Source organism: Laccaria bicolor, genomic scaffold (assembly GCF_000143565.1).
Source record: "Laccaria bicolor S238N-H82 LACBIscaffold_78 genomic scaffold, whole genome shotgun sequence".
Taxonomy (NCBI): domain Eukaryota; kingdom Fungi; phylum Basidiomycota; class Agaricomycetes; order Agaricales; family Hydnangiaceae; genus Laccaria; species Laccaria bicolor.
Window position 1 is genome coordinate 85297 of NW_001889949.1, and position 17784 is coordinate 103080.

General features: G+C 45.2%; 6 protein-coding genes across 6 annotated transcripts; 3 read left to right on the top strand and 3 right to left on the bottom strand.

Annotated features, from left to right (window-relative positions):
• Positions 1 to 1157: 1157 nt before the first annotated feature.
• Positions 1158 to 1334, top strand: LACBIDRAFT_316765 (uncharacterized protein; the record flags this gene model as incomplete). Its single annotated transcript, XM_001890032.1, has 1 exon — positions 1158 to 1334. The coding sequence occupies one exon, from the start codon at positions 1158 to 1160 to the stop codon at positions 1332 to 1334; it is 177 nt and encodes a 58-aa protein (XP_001890067.1).
• Positions 1335 to 3502: 2168 nt separating this feature from the next.
• Positions 3503 to 4353, bottom strand: LACBIDRAFT_316766 (uncharacterized protein; the record flags this gene model as incomplete). The annotated part of the gene is made up of 5 exons (XM_001890055.1): positions 3503 to 3601; positions 3656 to 3791; positions 3842 to 3880; positions 3945 to 4107; positions 4347 to 4353. 5 exons carry the CDS (start codon positions 4351 to 4353, stop codon positions 3503 to 3505), a joined length of 444 nt encoding a protein of 147 aa, XP_001890090.1.
• Positions 4354 to 6875: 2522 nt separating this feature from the next.
• On the bottom strand, positions 6876 to 7554 carry LACBIDRAFT_316767 (uncharacterized protein; the record flags this gene model as incomplete). Its single annotated transcript, XM_001890056.1, has 5 exons — positions 6876 to 6895; positions 6948 to 7093; positions 7144 to 7231; positions 7284 to 7401; positions 7453 to 7554. 5 exons carry the CDS (start codon positions 7552 to 7554, stop codon positions 6876 to 6878), a joined length of 474 nt encoding a protein of 157 aa, XP_001890091.1.
• Positions 7555 to 8587: 1033 nt separating this feature from the next.
• LACBIDRAFT_316768 (uncharacterized protein) lies at positions 8588 to 9795 on the top strand (the record flags this gene model as incomplete). Its single annotated transcript, XM_001890033.1, has 5 exons — positions 8588 to 8931; positions 8984 to 9138; positions 9195 to 9306; positions 9356 to 9526; positions 9591 to 9795. The coding sequence occupies 5 exons, from the start codon at positions 8588 to 8590 to the stop codon at positions 9793 to 9795; spliced, it is 987 nt and encodes a 328-aa protein (XP_001890068.1).
• A 151-nt stretch (positions 9796 to 9946) lies between these two features.
• On the bottom strand, positions 9947 to 10976 carry LACBIDRAFT_316769 (uncharacterized protein; the record flags this gene model as incomplete). The annotated part of the gene is made up of 5 exons (XM_001890057.1): positions 9947 to 10114; positions 10176 to 10423; positions 10478 to 10653; positions 10705 to 10819; positions 10868 to 10976. The coding sequence occupies 5 exons, from the start codon at positions 10974 to 10976 to the stop codon at positions 9947 to 9949; spliced, it is 816 nt and encodes a 271-aa protein (XP_001890092.1).
• A 419-nt stretch (positions 10977 to 11395) lies between these two features.
• Positions 11396 to 12680, top strand: LACBIDRAFT_316770 (uncharacterized protein; the record flags this gene model as incomplete). Its single annotated transcript, XM_001890034.1, has 7 exons — positions 11396 to 11460; positions 11510 to 11801; positions 11849 to 11977; positions 12028 to 12114; positions 12168 to 12268; positions 12363 to 12474; positions 12537 to 12680. 7 exons carry the CDS (start codon positions 11396 to 11398, stop codon positions 12678 to 12680), a joined length of 930 nt encoding a protein of 309 aa, XP_001890069.1.
• Between the last annotated feature and the right edge of the window lie 5104 nt (positions 12681 to 17784).

A 17784-nucleotide genomic window follows, 5' to 3' on the forward strand; every position in this document is an offset into this window, starting at 1 on the left:
CGCCAATCAACGAGATGCAAATCTTGATGAAACGCAGCCGGTTAGCGCTCTGAACTGGATAAACAGGTCAAACCCTTACCCCTGACAGACGGTAAGCGAATCGGGGTGTCTGAAACAACGGTGGACATAAGGGCAGCCAGCTGACGCCGCATTGATTTGAAGATAACAAAAGCCATCGTTGACGGTCAGCTTTTGAGATTATGATGGACTCAGAGCACAGTGTCCTTGGTTGCGAGAAATTCCCTCATTCGCCCGCTTCCTTGAAAGCTCGTTTGGGAACACAAATCGGCAACTGTGAAGGGATCGCTCGTTCCGCTTTGAAGAACTGTGGAGAGTTCAAGGACAGGGAACACTTGGAAGATAAGGAATCTCAGATAGACGCACGTCCAACAGACTCGGAGGCTTGGGTAGGTCCAAAACCAGACTGCACCCAGCTGATACATAGCCCAGCTGCTTAATGGGTACTTGGCGGTGAATGAGTTATATTAAGGCCTTCTAGATGGCATCCCGGGACCCGACCTCATGCATTATGACTCGCATTGCCGAGTGAAATTAGTGAAGGGCTCCCAGGGATCAGTGTTGTGAGACATGCCAGTTCATAAAATTATAACATTCCAACCCTTGGGATTTCCGAGTCAGCACGAATGCTGAAGAGATTCGAAATCAAGAAAATTTTGTATTTCGTCTCCATTCTGAGAACACTAGTTTTTTTCAAGGGCTGCAAGAACCTGAGAACAAGAGGCGTCGAGTCGTCGGACTTGAGAAGAGGTAGAGTAAATATTGAGTAAATAGAGCTCATGTTCAATAATAATAATCACAAACCTGGCCCAAACACTTACATCGCCACAACAACCAAACCTCACCGAACCAAGGTTCCGTTCTGTTTCGCGCCTCCAGGTGGACTTCACTTGTTTTAATGTAGGCTCTATGCGACGAAACATAGGGGGCATTCAGACATCCGCCCTGCACAAGAAGTGCCACTGAATGGTAAGGCGTGCCTTCCCGAATCCAGTTCTGAACTCCATGAACGACGGCAACGTTACCAGGATCAACGGAGGGTTGTTGAAAGACCAAGGGGTTGCTTCCGGTATGTTCAATGTCCGTGTTGACCTTGGTCCCTTTGCTGACCTTTCTTCCACAGAGCATTCGCCCCACATATGAATTCGATTGAGTTTAGGCTTTCTGAATACGAATTCCAGAGGCCTCAACCTGTGGTGCAACCCCCGAAAGATCTTACCCCCGGTTCTGAAGCCGAAGCTCTTTATCAGAGATCCGTCCAACCATGGTCGGCCCTCGACCTCTCCTTCCGATTCGTGAATCGCCCAGCTCTTTGACCTTTCAACATGCAACCGTTGTTCATCTCCTGAGTAGCCGACACCTGTAACGAGTAACAGAAAACCTCTCCCCCTTGCGTCGTCACACTTCGTTGCGGTGCCTTTGTGAACCGATAATCGGATGGCTATTGCTACACGATCGGAATGGCGAGTCTCCTAAGCTTTTCCTAAATGTTACAAAGAACGCCATTCCTCGGATAGGGAAAATTCAACCCTTGAGCTACGACATTGGTTGCGCCCCTTTCCACGCCCTCTCTTCGTGGGTGATGCGCACGGTATAGTGATAATTCCCGGGTGGGTTTTCATGAGGCGGAATTTGGTGTACCACCTTTACCGTTGGCCAACATGGACCACCCGAACAGGACCTCAGCCACGTGAGGTTGGGAAAGGTGATACTGACAGGGATAAGGCTCGCCTGACATACTCATAGAATGGCCACAAGGTTCGTTTCATATCATCCCACTGCTTCATCCGTGCTCATTGGGTCAGATGTAGCCAGGGATTGGGTTTGTATCCTCGTCCCCATCGAATCGCGGGCTCAAATTTAATATACTTGTTACCCCCCTATGCTGTGATACGTTCTTCGTTGAAGAGTCTGACTGGCGCTCCATCAACCTTCGTCCTCAAAGACTGTCCTCTTTCCCTTTCTCCGATCCACATCTGGCCGGGGTTTGTATGCCCTCATTCGTTCAATCGCACTGTCCATCCACTCATGTGGCGCACACGACCAAAGTATTGCGCAGGGTAGCGTTTTCCGGACTCGCAGTCACGTGGAGGGTGAGGCAGTCGTGAGTTGGGAAGTTGATGCGGAGGGGTGAGAGGTAGACTCGTGACCAGTCCTTATAAGTTACAGCAGACTTTTTGCCACCGTGATGGTGACCCTACCTTTCTTCGACATGATGTGCGAACCGAGCTCGTGCACCATCTGCCAGTGGTATTTTCCTCTTATTCCATTCCAACGACGCGTTCAATTGACGGTTCGTCGCCCTATTATCTCCTTGACATCTCAATTACTTCCCTTCCAAGCTTGTTCGCAGAATGATTACTTACAATCTGAGCACTCATCTTCGATTCATCTCAGGGACCAAATCGGAGACCTCAGCTTCCGACGTCTCTCCGTTCATACGCCACATTGTCAATGAAGTGTGGTAGCGCCTCGTAGCGGTAGCGCTGAAACCCATTTTGGAGCGGATATTCGTACCGATGGTCTTCCAGTACGCCGCCGGTCGATTTATAACTCATAAGCCCCTAACAGCTTCTAGGAAACCCACCAATCGCGAAAACCGCGCTTTTTGACCGGAGGTAAGCAAGAAACGAATATCGAGATTTCGCAGATGTCATTGTGTTTTGGCATTTCACGGGAGATGTCCCTTGCGGAAAGTTGACTACAAATGGTTCAGCATTCTGGCTCTGGATCTCAAATTTTTTTCAGTCAGATAGTCTGCAAATGAACGAATTCAGCGACAGCGAACGTTCATCCTGTAGTCAAAGCGCTCATGCTTCAAAAACGGTCAGTTTACGCGATATTCATTGATCTGTGCTGACCTTGTGGGTAGATCACGTCATATTCTACGGATATCTCCTTGAGCGTTTGTACCAGCGAACCAATCTCGCTTCCTCTTTCTGGACTCCGATAAACATCAGATGACCGAGCTTTTCTCCAGCATCGGGGGTGCCTATTCGTCTTTCGGATTAGAGCAAGATGACATTCACGAGATATCTTGGACCATTGAGCAAGGTAAAACTGTAGCGTACTATGCCCCACCCATGATCATGATGCACGCTCAGGGCGCACTCGTCTAACGCTAACAACCCCTTGAACAGCTTAACCGACACTCAGCTAAACCAACCCCATATCACGCACCAACATACTTAATATCGTCGAATCTAGGTATTGCCGCGCTCCTCACTCAAATATGATTTGAACACCATACTACGATGTCATTTTAGGACCCTTCGTGTTATTATGAGCCTGTCGACTGCTGAGAAAGGCCGTTACGGAGGGTGCTGCAGACACAAGGGCGGAGACAGACAGAAGTGTGCATTGAGCTGGCGGGGAGGAGGTTGCAGATGTGTATGACTCTTAAACATCATCCTCTTCTACGGCAGTAGCGCACACCAGCTGAGCAGGTAATTCTTGCATTTTCATTTATTTCACGGCCACAGGTCTAGGGTTCATACATGACAAGGTAGGAGGGTCTGATGGCATCGTTGGTGTAAACGACCAGTTCGTCGTGATTCAAATCCTGCCCTTTCTCGCCGAGCACCTTTCGGGATTGACTAAATATTAAAGGGGATTTTCGACAATAGAACATACATACCGAATCAAACCCCCGCGGGGGTGCTTTTAATGTCTCATTGTCCTTGTGAAGTTTGCATCCTTTGCCGACAATGACCTTGTTTAATAGCACTGCCTTAAGAGAGGACTGACAACCATTGGAAGAGTAACCGTTCGACCTAGTACATTTTCATGAACTTGTCAGAGAAAGATGGCGGAGAAAACTCACTTTGACGAGGTCGAGGAAGTGTAAATGCCCTGACCGAACCTAATTCAAATTCGAATCCAAGTAAGCAGGTTTACCGCTTGCAACGCAGAAGAAGGAAATCCACCTGGAAAAACCGGTGTTTGCTTTACAGAGCGAAACGTCAAAGGAGTTTCGGATAATAGAGCAGAGAAAGCACTGAGACGATGAACAGAGCCGAGTTTGATTTTTATCTCCAAGGTTACATGTTCGCCGTGTACCATGCCAACGGCGGTTTTCGTTTCCCGGTCCTTTAAATGTGCTGCGACCTGATGAGAGGAATTTGCCACGAGCTTCTACTGCACCTCAGGCCTGACGCTTCTCAAGCGCTAGACGGCCTCAGAGGCCAATTCTTTGTCTGGTGGCAATTGGCCTCTGAGGGGGGTGATCCCGTCACTGCCCACGCTGTCAGTCCAAAAATAGCTCCGGCTGATGGTTGCCGGTGCCCGAACAGGTGCTCCGCGCTCCAGCACTGGCGCCGTTACAGTGCCTTGCATAATGCTTTGTAGCGTGAATTTTTTAAAATGGTATTTGGCTGTGTTAAACTGGACCTAATATGTCACACTCAGGCCTGGGATTATTTCGTTCGGCCTTGGTTTGTGACCACTACAAATATAATCAAATACGATTTGAAAAAATTCGTGCTGCAAAGCATTATGCAAGACACTGTAGCTTGCGATGAACCCTTCCGATGACGAACGACCTTCACCCCCTTCAGTGACATGTTGCCCACCAACTACTCGCCTCACCTACGCTCCCTGCGCAGCACTCGACGTCACCAGATGAGGATTCGCGCCGCTGCCAAGGTATGGATCCGTGTCAAGTAGCCCGATGCGTTACTGCGCGGAATTATGGCCGCTGTGGAAGGGTTGGTTATGTGAGCTGGCGGAATCTATGCCATTTACATAGGTAGGTCTGTTATCACTATTCATACTCATATCAGTATCACAGCTCAAACGCTTTCCTCAACTGAGTCGATTCCAGCTGCCGCTCAAATCTTAATACGTCATGCATTCACCAAATCTCTTGGTCGCAGTGCTCGTCTTCCTCCTGAACTTCCGCTCTAAATAGAAGGGGCACTTTTCCAAGTCTGCAGTGATAGAAAGGAGGCAAAGAAACAGCTGGACAATGATGATTTCTGAGTGAGTACTGAGTGTCAGTTACGGTTCTGTTTTTTTTTTTGATGATCCCTTGTTCTCAACTCATATGACGCCCACCCTTATCTATTTGGCAAGTTTCGGGCTCTCTCCTAATGCATTCTGACTGTGACATATTCAAGCCAGGCCTCGAGGTGCGTTCCGAGTCTCAGATTCTATTGATATGTCAATCCCCGCCAACATTGTATCCTTGCTGTGGGCCGGTTACTACATTTAATTTGGGTGTAGGCTAGATACACATTGTATCTTACAATATGAATTCTCGAAATACATATTTTATCCTTGCCTCATCCAGTTTGCAACGGAAAAAAAAAATGGCAGAGATTTTGATGTAGAGACTGCAACATACTGGCAAGAAAACAACGTCGGAGGTACTCATTGATATCCTACAGCAACCATACATTCATAGAAACTGTTTTGTATTAAAATTGACTCCATGTGAGACGATATTTATGGGAGGGACCTGTTATGGGTCGTAACTGTAGCTACAATGCTCAAGATGATCATCTTTGCCAATCTTTGACGTCGCCTTTGTAGTCTGACTTTTACTCCGGAAAAATAAAATTTGAGCCTCACTTCCACCTCCCTCTTCAATACCAACTCAGTAACACTTTTCTTTGAGACATTGGGCTATCTTACAGCTGTTTTTGGTATCTTTTTCTATAGGGTGAAGCGGGTAGCTGAGATTTTAAGTGATTTTTACAGCATCATTTAAGTAAAATTTGAAAGGGTCCTTTTCTGCAGGTGTCAGTGTTGACTGCATACTCTTGAGAATTTTGTTATATAGTATTTTATGATATGGATCTCACGACACAAGGTATAGGTGCTTGTTGAAGAACAACTTGGAGACAATTTGGGTAGTAATCTACTCTGGGCACTTCAACTCAGCACGTAATTCAGGCCTCGAGAAACTCTTCAGTATTCTTATTGCTAAAGGTGGACTAGTCATTAAAGATAGCAGCACTCAGATTTCTATGTTAGATTATTCTGGTGGTATGCAATCACGGGAGGTCCAAGAAAACAAACCATCGTCGAGAAGAGCCCGTGGCTAAGATGTTTGATGTCTTTGGTAAGATATTTGTGCTACATAATCTTTAACAGCTGTAAAAATATCTCATATAATATGCCAACATGGTGTTCTGGTTTCCAGATGAAAGGCCGCCAGTGGTGCATATTCTGAGCATCAGAATAAAGCAATTTTCGGTTATTTTATCGATTCTGCATTCATTTTTGAACAGGGTGATAAATTAAACCCCCACCACGTAGTATGTGCAATTTCAAGCTATGACGTTGTTATTTTATGGAGTGTGCTAGGGGAGCGGGGGAGCCCTTCGCGTTACTGCTGGCCCCAGACGTGCGCTCCCATTGGACTTTTGACCAAGGTTTTATCCGGAATCCCGAGTATGTATGCTGAGTAAAAGTTTCAGGATTAAAGGGAGTGCCTACTATGTTTTCGACAGGCTGGAAAACCCTGGCTGCAGGTAACGTGGGTCGAGCGCTGCCTAGCAGTGCAGCAACCAACAGGCTGTTGCTTTGATGCTCCGACTATTTTTAGACGGAAAAAGAAGCATGCTTGATTTGGATTTTTATGCGGGTGAGAGAGCGGCCACACCCCTCAGAGGCCAATTCCTACCATCAAAAGAATCGGCCTCTGAGGTCTGCTGTCACTCAGAAGCGTCAGGCCTGAAGTGTTCTACTGCATCCCTAGGAAGATTCCTCTACCTCAACAACTTTCCTCAAGGTAACACTATTGGATCGATAACTCACCTATAGGCATTGTATTTGACAAGCGTAGATGCAGGAGAGATGATCTTGTAAACAAGGCGCACAGGCAGGCACGCAGCTTTGGTATGTCTCCAAGACTATTTGAACTGATCGGCAACTAGTAGCGGGGCGCTGAGACGATGTCAGAACAATGAAACATTGAAACATACTGCTCTGGAAGGTTTTATGACCCAAAGGAACTTCTAGAAGCATAGGCCCCCTTTCTTCTGCATGATTTTTGCACCGCCAAGAACAAAAATTCGACTTCAATATCGTAGGTTCCTCAAGGCACAAGAGGCATAGCGTTTCTTTGAGGCTATCTTAAACAAGTCAACAATAAATATTAGTGGAAGCAGCTGAGCGAACATCTTATGAGATATTGAGCAATAATTGCTATGTTGGCCACCTTTATCCACATACACGGGCGCCTGGCATCCTGGTGCTTGACATGTAGCTAGATGACAATGAGAAGTTGTGATAAGATTGTAAAGAGTGAAAATACTAACCCTTCCTGGTACTGACACCTAACCTAGCGGATTTCTGCTCGGCACTTCTAGCACATGTCTTGCTACAGAAGTCGTGAATACGATCCCCTACAACATTTTTGGGTCGTGCATGGCAAAACTTCAACGTCGCATTGATCAGTCAATTTCTGGGGGTTTAGACTGGACTTACATCGCAATCACCCAGACTCCTAATTGCGCCATTGACAGAACTGACCAGGGATTTCTGGCTCATGATGGCGCAGCTTTTGCTGCAGTATGGGTGAGTCTTCATTCCTTCGACGCACCTAGGTCGAACTTGACAATGCTTCGACGCTCGCGGCTCGTCAGCATGGCATGAATAGATGGGTGATTAAATTGCACAAACATCACATAATGCCATTGGTGGAGTGTTACCAAGCCTTGGTGATTGGCCAGGGGGGGGCCATCCGACCTGGCTCGTAGTATTTTTAAGGGACAGACAGGCCAGAGTCAAAGCTTGTGAAAACGATGAAAACGAGGCTGTGGCGTCCTTCAATGGGTGCTTCAAATGTCATGTTGGAAACCTACAATTTGTACTTATCTGTATAATCGGATCCCTTCGAATGGGACAGATCCGAAAATTGTAGGCACTCGATTATCTTTCAAGCCGGGGTCCAGGACCCTGGACAACTAACACTGCCTATATCCTGTGACGCGTGTGACATGAAAAACTATTCAATTAACTGTGCACCTTCACCACTAGAGTTTGACATTGTTCCAATGTCAACAAAAACCTTGCTTGTATTTCATGCAAGATAAGAATAAAAAATCTTATAGTGCTGAGTACTGACTCCTACGGGTGCAAAGCCCGCTACGGCGATGACATAAAAATAAAATGAAATTTCTTCAGAGTAAGTTTATGATCTGTTATTGGCTGCTCGTCGCCGAACCGCTTGGGCGGTTCGCTCCTCGCAGCCATTGGAAGTAGTAGTCGAAAACCTGGCACGACGACAAATGCAAAAGGGTTATAGTACTGTTACCAGTAAGTAGTATTGTATAAGTTGCAGAGTTTGAGCAGATTTGTTGAAGACAGTAAATTGAGTAACTTTCTCAGAAATTTCTGAGTCTCCGCAACTGGCGATGGCGAATTTGCTTCGTTAGGTTTGGCAGCAGTCTAGAGCAGTCTCTAACGTTTCGGCATCAATAAAAGGGATATATGACCTTGGGGGCCAGTACAATGAATTTGTATGGTTAGGTTTGGCAGTAGTCTAGAGCGGTCTCTAACGTTTCGGTGTCAATAAAAGGGATATATGACCTTGGGGGCCAGCAGGACGGATTACATAATTATGACCGTGGTAATAGACCTTGCCAAGCAAGGTAATGGCTTCACCCTTTCAGGATGTTGTCGCCTCAAACTGGGTCCCGTCCGACCAACAAGTGCTAAATTTCATCAAGCTCGATCTTTGCGAGGTAAGAAGTCAGCCGAATGCGTCGTGAAAAGCTCTGAGTTTTGTGCGAAGATTTGTGAGGAGAAGCGAAAATTTGTTGAGAAAGGTTTAATGCACTCGTACTGCAGTAGGAGCTGCGCCCGACGTGGGGAGGGTCCGAGTCCAGTTTGTTGCGAGTTGGATGGATGTCGCGCAACAGGACATTTGGCGTTCGCGAATTTCTGCTCGAGAATACATGCAGAGTACGTCCCTCACATCCAGTTATTGAATGGCTTACAAGTCGGGGTGTGCTAGAGAAGCGGTTCGTCTAGGAGAGGCAGAAGGCTGCATGAGATGTGGTCTCCAACCTCGAATGCTTGGTCAGTTATGTATCTTGTGCGACCGCCAGTCCCAAACGGGACCCCAATTGAGGGAGCTGAACGCCCATGACTCGCCGACCTTGGAAGACTGTGAGCACGTTTTGAGATGGCTGGGACTGACAAAAGAAGCTTATCAAAGTCGGCAGTGAAAGCCCAGTTTTTGAGCAGGTGGGCAGCACTAGAGGAACCGGCATATTTCGAGAAAGCATATGAGGTTGTAATCCCTCGCGATGTCCGTATCCTGCATGACCGCTATCGGTGAGTCGTTCAATCGACACTGGACTTGACCAACCTTCGTCATCAACAGTTTGAACAACCCAAATTTTGAAGAAGTCCGGAGTTTTTATAGTTCGCAATGCATATGTGATCTAGGCCTGTATGGTCCCAGACTATGTAGCTTCGAGTCTTGTGGGATTTGCTGCATCGTCAAGTCGTTCTTCAAGTCGTTCGCTTTTGGAGAACCGATCGACAAGGGAAGGTGAGGGGTCCATGGTTCCCGTCATCACTGGTCACTATCTAACCTTGAGCGAACCTCAAATTAGATATGGAAACGGCATATACTCTTACGAGAGTCCAGCACTTGCTGACATGTTCGCAACATCCTGCACCTCCTCACCCTACCGCGTGATGGTCGCTTGTGATGTAATTGTCGATCCGAAGCAGCGGATATCGAAACAGGTTTGGTCCTCTGCAAAGCTGTGCTTGTTCACCTGTCAAATTGAGATGTTTCACGTAGGCCTCCGGTAGAGAATCTGTATTCGTCTCAAGCTCAGATGCCATCATCCCTGTCTTCATCATCATGTACACCCATTGAACACAGATGCGAGGAGGAATGCGTCTGATTGAAGAAAAATAATGTGAATGAATTTCAACAATTTGTTCTATGGCAAACGTGCATTTATCCAACTAACGATGTGTTGAACATCCTTGACAAGAGAGCCTGCGTCTTAGACTGACTCTTCGGAGGTGCATCACCATATACAATGAGAAACGCAGGACGAATTGCATCGTTTGAATAAACGACAGTCTCTTCGTAATTGAGATTGGTGCCAGGTGTGCCGGTAAGCTAATGAGAAATTCATGGAGTAAGCACATCTGCGTTGGAATTTTGATGCGACAATACTCACAGAATGATACCCAGACGGTGGTTGCACCAAATTGGTAGCATTCCGACACTGTTCGTACGGCTTTCCGACAATGACTCGATTCACCAACACCACTCGTAATGTTCCAGCTTTATCCGTATTCTTGATGTAATCATCTGCTTCTGGGGATGTTGTTGAGGTTTGTGGGACGATCTTGACGAAGGACTCACTAGATGAACAAGCAGATGTATATATCCCCCACCCAAACCTGTTGAAATTGTGGTTTGTACCTGGTGGGGTTAGCAGACGTATTGACAGACAGCAGGACAGACTGAAGCACCTACCACATTTCGCAATATCAAACGACTGATCTATTATCCTACACAAAGAACACCGCTGGAGGTCGCAGAGACGGACCTTGTATTTGTCCTCGACTAGGAAACAGCTTCGGGTTGTACCATGAAACAAGAACTGTTCATTGGCTGGGTTGTTCTGAAAAGGGGCGTTGACAACGTGTGCTCTTCGAATAGGATTACGAAAGAAGATTGTTTATCAGTATATGTTGACAGACCTGTATTCATGAAACGGTTTAAAACTCGCTTCTGACAACATGATTTTGAAAATTGCGTGAATGTGAGGTATCTGCTTTCCGGGGTGTTTCCAGCCCTCTAAGAACCTAATTTTTACTGCTCCGCAAGCATTAGCTGTGCTCACATTTCATGCAGGTTACTTACACCTGTGGTAGTTGGGATCGCTTTGCAGCAGGTATGCCAGCCGCTTTTGTTCACCATAACCTTGATTCTGAGGATGGTCAAAGCTGAAGTGGTCGGCACTTTCAACCATTTTGAAACGACAGTCGAAGGGGCGACTCACTTGCGAAGCAAAACCCTCGACACTGCGATATTTAACTGGGCGTCAACTTGCACATTGCACCAGTGATAATCTCGGCGAAAGTGTGAAGGTTTCCGGATCGAAAGATAGTCCGAGTCGGAGCCAAGTCGGAGCGTGACGGAGATCTCAGAGCTTACGTAACTTTCAGGACTTTATCTAGACGCGTGCGCTCGGTGCTCAGCGCTCGGCGATCCTTGAGCGATCCACCCTGTGAGTCTTGCACTTTAATTCTCACCCCCTTGAAGCCGCGGCTTGAGGCTCGAACTGACTTCCCAGTTATCGAAAAGAGGTGAAGAACTTGTGAAGAACCGGACTGAACCGAACTTTGGCCATGAATCTCATTTGATCACACTCGTCTTTGTCAGGATCACATGGCGAGCTTCATCTCCAGATACTTGGTTTCCAAACACAAGGTTGCCTTCCATAGGCTGTGCAAGTAAGTGTTCCCATGGCTGTAGCAGCTTCTATCCAACACAACATTCAAGATATACTACCCAACAACGTGTACCGTCTATGTGCCCGTCAGTAGCTTGTTGTTTCGAGTGGCTGACGAAATTCTTTCATTTAGTGACCATGACTCCCTCTCCTCAAGTGGGGAGAAATGGCATCTGGCGTGGAGGTAGATCCCCGAGATACTTGTCACCTGCAGAGCCATCTCCCATTTTCTTCTACCACAAACATGATCTGCATTATGGCTTCACAAATTTCTCTGATCATCCTGTCTGTTACGAACGCGAGATGTATCCGACTAGCGAACACCTATTTCAATCCTTCAAAGTAAATGTTTTACGCAACATCTATCCCCTTTATTGATCCTGTTATAGTTTCTACCGCATCGCCCAGATCTTGCCAAACATATTCGCAGTTGCTCATGCCCAAGTGACGCATTGGCTAAGGCCCGACGTTTCAAAGCGTATGTTCGTCCTGACTGGAGACGAATCAATATACAAATCGTATGTTTGTTGGTGATCGTACGCTTTCCCAGCTTCTCAATGTGTTTTAGATGGACCAAGTATTGTTGCTCAAATTTACACAACATCAGGACTTGAAAGATGAGCTTCTTGCGACTGGGAATGCCGAGCTCATTGAGGTAACCAGCGCAAATTTGTTTCATCCTGTGTTCACTGATTCTAATCTATGCAGGACTCCTATAAGGATTCCTTTTGGGGTGTCGGAGCTGATGGGCAAGGGCGAAATGAGCTTGGAAAGGCACTCATGGATTTGCAAGATAAACTCCACAGGACGCGCTAAATTACTATCTATATCTTGATCGTTTCTCATGTTTCATTTACGTCTAACAGGGGTATTTCGTGATTGGTCATTTGAATGGGTTTTAAGGTCAGCTCCGCAGAATCTTGGGACTCTTCCCAGGAACACATTCAAAATGACCACCATTCTCTCAACAGCCGTCCAGCACTTTCTACCTCATCAACCTGCCAACCTTTGCCAGGTAAGTATCCTTACACATTTCATTAGAATGCCTCAAGAGTGCCGAGTCTTCATTCGCCATAGTATTGCTCCCTCCAGCCTAAGTTCCAGAACCATTCATACTGTTCAAGGACATGTGCTAATGAAGCGGCCTTGCTATGCAATGTGGGTGAACCTGTTTCAACCCACACAGCCAACGCTGAGGCCTGCCATCTTCACCTCGCTTAGCGTTGCCAGAAGAAGCCAAAGTTCCAGAGCTCCGAGTATTGCAGCAGAACTTGTGCTTCTCTGGCAAATCAAGGCCGCCGGGCAGCTCAGGCGCCGGGACAGAGTAAAGCACTGAAGGGGGGCAACAAACTTTATGACCCAAAGCAAACGACGCGTACGACAAGATATGACCCCATTCGGGGACCAAGTTGAAAATTTTGACTATGTTTTCATCAGCTGGGCCTCACCTTCATTTTCTGTAACAGATGTGGGAAGTTTTCAACAGCTTTTTCAATCCGGTGCGGTGCCCGTACCAAATGATTTGGCAAATGGTACAGGAACACCTGTCATTTGGAAGCGTTACTGACACTGTTGTTCACATATAGGACAAAAGACGTGGATCCCACCTAACACCCAATATTTCAACTTGGCTCCTTCCATGATGACTAATGGTGTGTGGGCGGCTTCTTTGAGTATGCATTCCTGCGACTCAATTCTCGTATTAGCACCCAACGGTAATTATGGGTACCGCCCGAGCGTCTACGTTGGCGGAAATGGGTCAGAAATGTGGGAACAGTCTGTGATGTTGCCTCGCAGGTGAGTCGTTCACAGAGACAGAGGGTTGTAAAGGGTTTGTTGATTACAATCGTCGCAACGGTGCAGGCGCGAAATGGCTCCAAATGCCGGGGATCCCTGCATCATGTGCCTGAATAGCCCACAAAGAGAGAGTGATTACTTTTGTAGCAATGCGTGCAAAGACAATTCATCGGAGAAATTAACAAGAGGGAAGATTTTGGATCCGACAGGCTATGAGTACCAGTAGACCCCAAAGCCGACAATGTTTAGCGCGACGACCAACAACGAGGGATGGGTTTTCTGGTCAATGCGAGGCGTTCAAGACTGGAGGAAGGGTAGACACGTTTCATGTATCTCTTGAGCCTCCGTATGTTACATAAATATCTCAGTTATGTTAGTCATCATGGCCCAATAGTGATGGGCCACCCGGCCCTGACAAACAACCATGTGGTAAGGGCCCAGCCGGCCCGGCCGGTTTGATGGTGGGGCCCCAATATGGAAGGGGCAGCCAGACCCTGTACAATCACCCAGTAACCATGGGCTGGCCATCAGCAACAATGCCCCATATGATTGGAGTAGCTGGGTGTACCTTGACTGCCATATCCTCCTGCGGAGCTGCCCTCCGCCGGGGCTAAATATTGCACCGGCGGTCATGATCATAATGAACACTTAGAATTACAAGCCTGGCTCATACAAATCATGCATAATATTGTCAATCTATGTATGTTGTTTGCTATGATTTGATTGGAGCTACTAAGCACTGCACATTGCCTCCAAAAGAAATGATAACATTTTTATAATGTTCTGTCAGGAGAGGCTTCATGCATTTCCTTTGCCAAAAGTGTTTAGTTCAACCAGTGAGGCAAATGTTTCACTACTGGTGATGTAATTTTTTTATGATACTCCGCCGGACCACTCCACCAGTGACATGAAATTTCTGTAAGACACTCCACTGGACTAAACCACACATTGCCTCTGCATAAATGACAAATACTGGATTGATCTGTCAGAAGAGGCTCCACACATTCAATCTGCAAAGGTATTTAAGACCTGGGTGGAGTAATGCAATATTTCTTAAAGACAACCCCAGCAGAGCAATGCAATATTTTATAATGACTCTGGTGGAGCAATGCAATATTTTTTGTAACAACTCCGGCGGAGCAATGCAATATTTTTTGACAACGCCGGCGGAGCAATGCAATATTTTTTGACAACACCGGCGGAGCAATGCAATATTTTTTTTAACAACTCCGGCGGAGCAATGCAATATTTTTTTTAACAACTCCGGCGGAGCAATGCAATATTTTTTTTAACAACTCCGGCGGAGCAATGCAATATTTTTTTGACAACGCCGGCGGAGCAATGCAATATTTTTAATGACAATGCCGGCGGAGCAATGCAATATTTTTAATGACAACTCCGGCAGAGCTATGTATATTAAAGGGAACTAATGAAAATGATAACCAAGTGTTTCAATCAATGAGGAGAGTATCTGCTGGTAGCATAAAAGAAAAATGAAATGCTTAGGTAGAGCAATGATAATTTCTTTTGTGACTTCAATATAAAAATGAAATTCCTTCTTTTTAATAGCTCTGCTGGAGGTCTAGAGCAATATATATATATATCATGAAGCTCCATCGAAGAAGTGCTGTTTTTTAAAAAAGACTCTGGCAGAGAAGTGCAAAATGATTCAATGTATTTTTTTTAATGACTCTGTCGGAGTAGTGCTTTTCTTTTTGAGGCATTAAAAGTGGAGTACCACAAAAACACAAAGCTATTTAAGTACATCAGCAGGGCAATCCTTTGGCAAATATTACTCCATTGGTGATGTAATTATTTTTGTGATGCTCCGCCGGACCACCATGCGGGACCAGCCTACTGCACATTGCCTCCGAAAACATAACAAAAATTTTATAATAGAATAAATTAAGTTCATCGGCAGGGCAATCCTTCTGCAAATATTGCTCTGTCAATGATGTAATTCTTTTTACAATACTCCGATGGACCACCATGTGGGAGCAGTCACCACACATTGCCTCCACAAACATAGCAAAATTTGTATAATGGCCTGTTACAATGAGTTTCACACATTGACTTCAAAAAGATATTTAACTACACCAGCAGGGCAATCCTTCCGCAAATATTACCTCGCCGGTGATGTAATTTCTTTTTATAATATCCAATAGGACCAGCCACCACACATTGCCTTCACAAACATAATGGCCTATCTGAATGAGCTTCAGACATGTAGGTAATTAAGTACATCGCAAGGGCAACCCACCAACAAACATTTCTCCGCCAGTGATGTAATTCTTTTATCACACTCCGCAGAACCAACCTGCCATCAACCTCTGCCAAATTTTTATCCTCTGCCAAGCTAAGCACTGCACATTACCTCCTAAAACACCACAAATCTAATGGTCCTCAGACAATATGAGCTCTGTTGCTGATAACCAGAGGTAACCAAGTATTCATCATGCAGGGCCACATATTGTGAAAAGGCATTGCCGCAACAGGGATGGTCCAGTTATCCTGCTTGTTCCTGGGCAGGGACCCATCAAAGTTGAAATCTGTGCCTGGGTCATTTCCAAATTGAGGTGATGCGCCTGGTGCACAGACCCTCCGCCGGATGCAAACAGACCCTGCATCCCGACGAATAGCAACGCACTCACCCATTTTCAAGCCATATAACCTCCAAACCAGCCAGTTGATAGACATAGCTGCCATGTTAATTACTATGTAAAAATCTTTGAGAGATGTTTTGTTTTCATAGACAAACATAGGAAAAGGTGTTTTACGTCAATAATCTCTATCAAATCTTGACTGCATTATGGCATTGCAATGAAAATCATCAAGACTTTTTTTTCCTTCTGAACAACTTATCATCGGGCCTAGCTTGTTGGAATCATGCTTTTCCAAGCTTTTCAAAGGTGGTTCTTATATGGGTTGAAGCTCATTATTACATTTTGTGGAGCTCAAACAATGTGTGAAATGCTATATTTTACAATAAAACCGTCAAGACTTCTCTCTTCCCCAAACAACTTATCATCGGGCATAGCTTGTTGGAATCATGCTTTTCCAAGCTTTTTAAAGGTGGTTTCTACATGGGTTGAAACTCATTATTAAATTTTGCAGACCTCAAACAAAGTGCGAAATGGTACATTTTACAGTAAAACCATCAAGACTTATCTTTCTCCTGAACAACTTATTGTTGGGCCTAGCTCATTCGAATTCTGCCTTCTCCAGCTTGACAGAGATGGTTTTTATGTGAGTTAAAAGTCATTGTTACATCATGCGGATTGTATCTCAAAAAGTAATCACTACTCCGCCAGAGCAACTTTATAAAAGTTTTACTGCCCAAGCGGAGCTATTTTGAAACAAATTGCACTTCTCCACCAGAGGCATTTGAAAAAGTTACATTGCAGTGGAGCCATTGTTTAAAATATTGCATTGCTCCAGTGGAGCTGTTTTTAAGAAAATACATTACTCCGGCGGAGCCATTGAAAAAAAAAAATACCCTGCTCCGCTGGAGCTATCATTAGTAATTGCACTGCTCCGGCGGAGCCATTTTGAAAAAAATACACTGCTCCGGCGGAGCTATCTTTAGAAGAAATTGCACTGCTCCGGCAGAGCCATTCAAAGATATATATATTGCTCTGGTGGAGCCATTGAAAAAAAAATACACTGCTCTGCCAGAGCTATCTTTAGAAGAAATTGCACTGCTCTGGCAGAGCCATGAAAAGAAAATGCTTTACTCTGGTGGCATCATTGTTATAAGAAATTGCACTGCTCCGGCGGAGCCTACTCAAACAGAACTACCTATAAAAAAAAAATTGCTGCAGTGGAGCCATTTTAAAAGAAATACATAACTCTGGCAGAGCTATTGAAAAAAAAAATACATTGCTCCAGCAGAGCCATTTAGAAGATATTTTGCTCCAGTAGAAACATTCTTTGAATTCAAGTTCCCTCTCATATACATTGCCCCAATAGAACCAATTTAACAAAAGTTGCATTTCTCCACCAGAGTCTCTTTGAGATACATGTATGTAGGTCCACAGATAATTTACCTCATCACCCTTCATTAGTAAAATTCTTTTATGTTAGCAGTAGACACTCTCCTCATTGATTGAGTTATTAAGATATACTTTGGCCATTATTTTCCTTAGTTCTCTTTGATATACATTGCTCTGCTGGAGTTGTTTCTTAAAAAATTGTGTTGGGCCACCAGGCTCTTTAAAAAAAAAAGATTGCATTGCTCTGCCGAAGTTGTTTTAAAAATAATTGCAATGCTCCGCCGGGGTCTTCTGTAAAAAAAAAATTGCATTTCTCCGCCGGGGTCTTCTCTAAAAAAATTGCATTACTCCGCCGGAGTCTTTGTAAAAAAAATTGCACTGCTCTAATGGAGCTTCATAGTATATATATATATTGCTCTAGACCAACACAGCTATTAGAAAAAGGTGTCCCCCATGCAAAAGTAATGTGTTTTTATTGGAAGGTCCTCTGCTGGTGTATCATATTCAGCTGTATTTGTGGGACCCATAATATATAC